The sequence below is a fragment of the Papaver somniferum genome, chromosome 6 (genome assembly GCF_003573695.1).
Source record: "Papaver somniferum cultivar HN1 chromosome 6, ASM357369v1, whole genome shotgun sequence".
Lineage (NCBI taxonomy): Eukaryota > Viridiplantae > Streptophyta > Magnoliopsida > Ranunculales > Papaveraceae > Papaver > Papaver somniferum.
This window is the reverse complement of record NC_039363.1, coordinates 175,324,872-175,328,561: the sequence shown is the minus strand read 5'-3', so window position 1 is coordinate 175,328,561 and position 3,690 is coordinate 175,324,872. Positions and strand designations below refer to the sequence as shown.

Genomic DNA, 3,690 nt, shown 5'->3' with positions numbered 1-3,690 from the left:
ATGAGGGAGGGGGTGACAAGGGTAATATTTGGGTTTTGTGGAGATCTTCTATTTCAAGGCCTTTTGTTTGCTCTTCTTCTAAACAAGCTATTACTTTTGAGGTTGATGGTAGTTTTATTTAGGCTGTGCATGCTTCTTTTGATCCGGTTGTTAGGAGGAATCTTTGGTGACAGTTGGGGCTGGGTTCTATTTCTCTTCCTTGGTTGGGGTTGGGAGATTTTAACTGTGTTTTGCGTCTTGAGGAGAAGAAGGGTGGTATCCCAACTAAAGAGATTTACATCTCGGAATTTCAGAATTGGATCTCTGATAATGGCCTGGTGGAGGATGATTCCATCGTAAGAAGTATACTTGGTCTAATTGTCGTAGTGGTTTGCGCAGAATTGTCTCTAAGCATGATAGAGTTGTTGTGAAAGATGCGTGGATGTTCAAATATGAGAACTGGCGTTGCAAAGCTTTGGCTAGGCTTTGCTCAGATCACTCTCCTCTTTTTGGTTTCTCTTTTGAGACTCAAGACCGCCTAGAGATCCTTTTAGAATCCAGAAGATGTGGTTGACTCACCCAGACTTTAAGAGATTGCTGGAGGAGAATTGGAGGTTGCATCTTGCTGGTGCTCCCCCTTTTGTTTTTTCCAGTAAGTTGAAAAGGTTGAAGGAGGCTCTGAAAGTTTGGAATAGAATGGTGTATGGTGAGTTAGAGTTTCGTCTGAAATAGGTTGAGCTGAAGCTTGAGTCTGAGAGTGATCTTCTAGATTATGACCCAGCCGATGAGGTGCAGTTCACTAAAGTTGCGGATGCTAAGGCTGCTGTTGAGGAGGTGCGGAAGGAATTTGCAACTGTGATTAGGATGAAGTCGCGTATTACCTGGCTGGAGGATGGTGATCAGAATACTCGTTTTTTTCATAATAGCATTCGCATGAGGAGGAGCCAAAACACAATCTCGGAGCTCAAGATTTCTACTAACGTTTCTTTATTTTTGCAGGATGACATTAAGGACTTCATTTTCAATCACTACAAGGATAAGTTCAATGGTGGCGAGGTTGATATAGATCCAAAGCTTTTTGACGTAAATCATGAGAGTATTTCGGCTTCCGAAAGTACTCTAATGAATGTTGTGCCTACTTTGGAGGAGATCAAAGAAGATTTTTTTGATTTGGGGGAGGATTCTGCGCCTGGCCCTGATGGGTTCTAATGTTTTTCTATAGAACTTGTTGGGATATAATTTCTGATGATCTTTTTAATGCTATTGTTAATTGTTGGACGTTGCGTAGGATTCCAAATGGCATAAATTCTAATTTCATTGTGCTCATTCCTAAGAATGGTAAGTCTGATGCTATAAAAGACTTTAGACCAATTGGTTTAAGTAATTTTTTCTTCAAAATCATTACTAAGATCATGGATACGCGTCTTGGAATGGTTTTGAACAAGTTAATTTCTGAAGAACAAGTTGCGTTTATGAAGGGTAGGAATATTCATGAGAATGTAGCTTTGGCCTCGGAGTTGATCAATGAGATCAATGCGAATAGGAAGTTTGGCAATGTTGGCCTCAAGTGGACATAGCTCAGGCCTTTGACACTGTGAGTTGGAAGTATATTGAAGAGGTATTTCGTCAGTATGGATTTTCTGATACTTGGTGTGGGTTGATCAATAGTGTCCTTAACTCTGCTAGGATTTCGGTCATGGTTAATGGAAGTCCCGAAGGTTTTTTCAGTATCTCTCGTGGATTGAGACAAGGGGATCGGCTTTCCCCTTTGATATTTGTGCTTATTGAATATATCTTAAGTCGTAATCTTTCTAAGTTATTTTCAAGGCGTAGCATGCATCATATGGTGATCAAGAAGGGTGTGGCTCCAACTCATCTTCTTTTTGCGGATGATATTCTCGTTTTCTGTAGAGGTAATCTTCAAAGTCTTCAATCTCTTTTGAATCTCTTGGATATGTATCAAAAAGCTTCGGGCCAATGTGTCAATTTTGTTAAGAGTAAGTTTTATTTTGGGGGTGGTTCAAACTCTAGAGCTCGGGCTATCTCAAATTTTTTTGGATGGAGAGGGCTTTTTTCCCGGATAAATACCTTGGTATTCAATTGAAGCCTGGCATTGTGAGACATATACATGTTCGGCAAGTTGTTGAGAATATTATGGACAAGTTTGCTGGTTGGAAGCGACATCTTCTTTCTTTTCAGGCAAGGTTGGTGCTAATCAAATCAGTGATTTCTAGCTATGTTATCCACTCAATGGCTGTCCATAAATGGACATGTTCTATCATTAAAAAGGTGGAACGGGCCATTAGAAACTTTCTTTGGTATGGTGATGCGGAGAAGCGTAAACACTTTACTGTTCTTTATGATAGCCTTTGCTGTTCAAGGCGTGAAGGAGGTATAGTATTCCGAGGCTGTTGGATGTTAATAAAGCTATGTTGATGAAACTGTGGATTTCTGTTAGGGACTCAGATAAGACTTGGGCCAGATTCTTGAGAGCGAAGTATCTTAAGAATAATGGTAAGCTGGGTTCTTCGGTATTTCCAGGAATTCGTCTTGTTTACAATTTTGTGCAGAAGCACACGAGAGCTATAATAGGTGATGAAGCTTCCACTTCTATTTTCTTTGAAAATTGGTGTGGTTATTTTTCGATTGCTAAGAGACTTGGCATCTCTTCTAAGGGACCGACAGATTTCAATTCGAGAGTTAGTGATATTATTATTGATGGTGCTTGGTGTATTTCTCCAAATAATATAAATCTGATGATTCGTTGCAACATTGATATAGATAACTTACCAGTTATTGCTGGTGGTGAAGATTATAAGATATGGGACTTGGATAAGAAGGGTATTTTCTATGTTAAGTCTGCCAAAGCTGCTCTCAAAGCTGGTGCTGATGTTCATCCCATTGCTGCTTTGTTCTCGAGGAAGGTGGTTCATCCCACTTTGAGCGTTCAATATTGGAATATTTGGGTTAATTATTGTTGTGCAAGTGATGATAATGTCATCAAAAAGACTGGCAGAAGCATGCCTTCAATGTGCCGTCTTTGTAGAAGAAGTGGCGAGTCTTTGAGCCATATAACTTGGCATTGCAGATTTGCCAAACGTATTTGGGGTTGGTTGTACAACATTTTTGTTTTGAAGCCGGCGGAGGATTTGCTAGTTTCTTACAAGTCAGCTAAGGGCCGTAGCAGAATGGTGAAGGATTTATGGCTTTTGGCAAATCTTGTTGTTGTCACTGAGCTTTGGAAGTTGCGTATAAGATCTATTTTGAAGATGTTGTTGTTAATTGGCTTGGCTTTAAGGGTAGAGTCTATCAGGTAATCCAAGATAACTCAATTAGAATGAAGGGTCATATGTATAATACGGTGGATGACTTGCGTATCCTAAATTACTTCAAGGTGCATCATATATCTTGCAAGATTTATCGTCCGATAGAGGTTACTTGGTCTCCTCCTTTGTCTAACGAGATTATGATTTGTTGCGATGGTGCGTCTCTTGGGAATCCGGGGCAGGCTGGAGCTGGAGTAATTGTTCGTGACACTAATTCTGTTGTACTACGTGCTATTTGTGTTGGCCTGGGCTGGCAGACCAATTTTATCACGGAAATGTGTGCTATCATCTATGGCATGATGTTGGCTAAGCGTTGGATGGTACGGAAGATATGCATTCGGTCTGATTCAAAGAGTTTCCTGCAATCTTATCAAAATGGTGTGTT

General features: G+C 40.2%; 1 protein-coding gene across 1 annotated transcript; it reads left to right on the top strand.

Moving 5' to 3' along the window:
• LOC113291860 lies at positions 1 to 1,556 on the top strand. The gene is made up of 5 exons (XM_026541347.1): positions 1 to 21; positions 174 to 335; positions 712 to 813; positions 979 to 1,181; positions 1,268 to 1,556. Exons 1-5 carry the CDS (start codon positions 1 to 3, stop codon positions 1,554 to 1,556), a joined length of 777 nt encoding a protein of 258 aa, XP_026397132.1.
• Positions 1,557 to 3,690: the final 2,134 nt, after the last annotated feature.

What these genes read in the sequence shown, in the direction of transcription:
- LOC113291860 (XM_026541347.1), top strand. Translation starts at nt 1, where the DNA reads ATGAGGGAGGGGGTGACAAGG. An exon ending in CTAAGGCTGCTGTTGAGGAG is followed by an intron (nt 814 to 978) that starts GTGCGGAAGGAA and finishes TTATTTTTGCAG; the next exon opens with GATGACATTAAGGACTTCAT. An exon ending in TCTGCGCCTGGCCCTGATGG is followed by an intron (nt 1,182 to 1,267) that starts GTTCTAATGTTT and finishes GACGTTGCGTAG; the next exon opens with GATTCCAAATGGCATAAATT.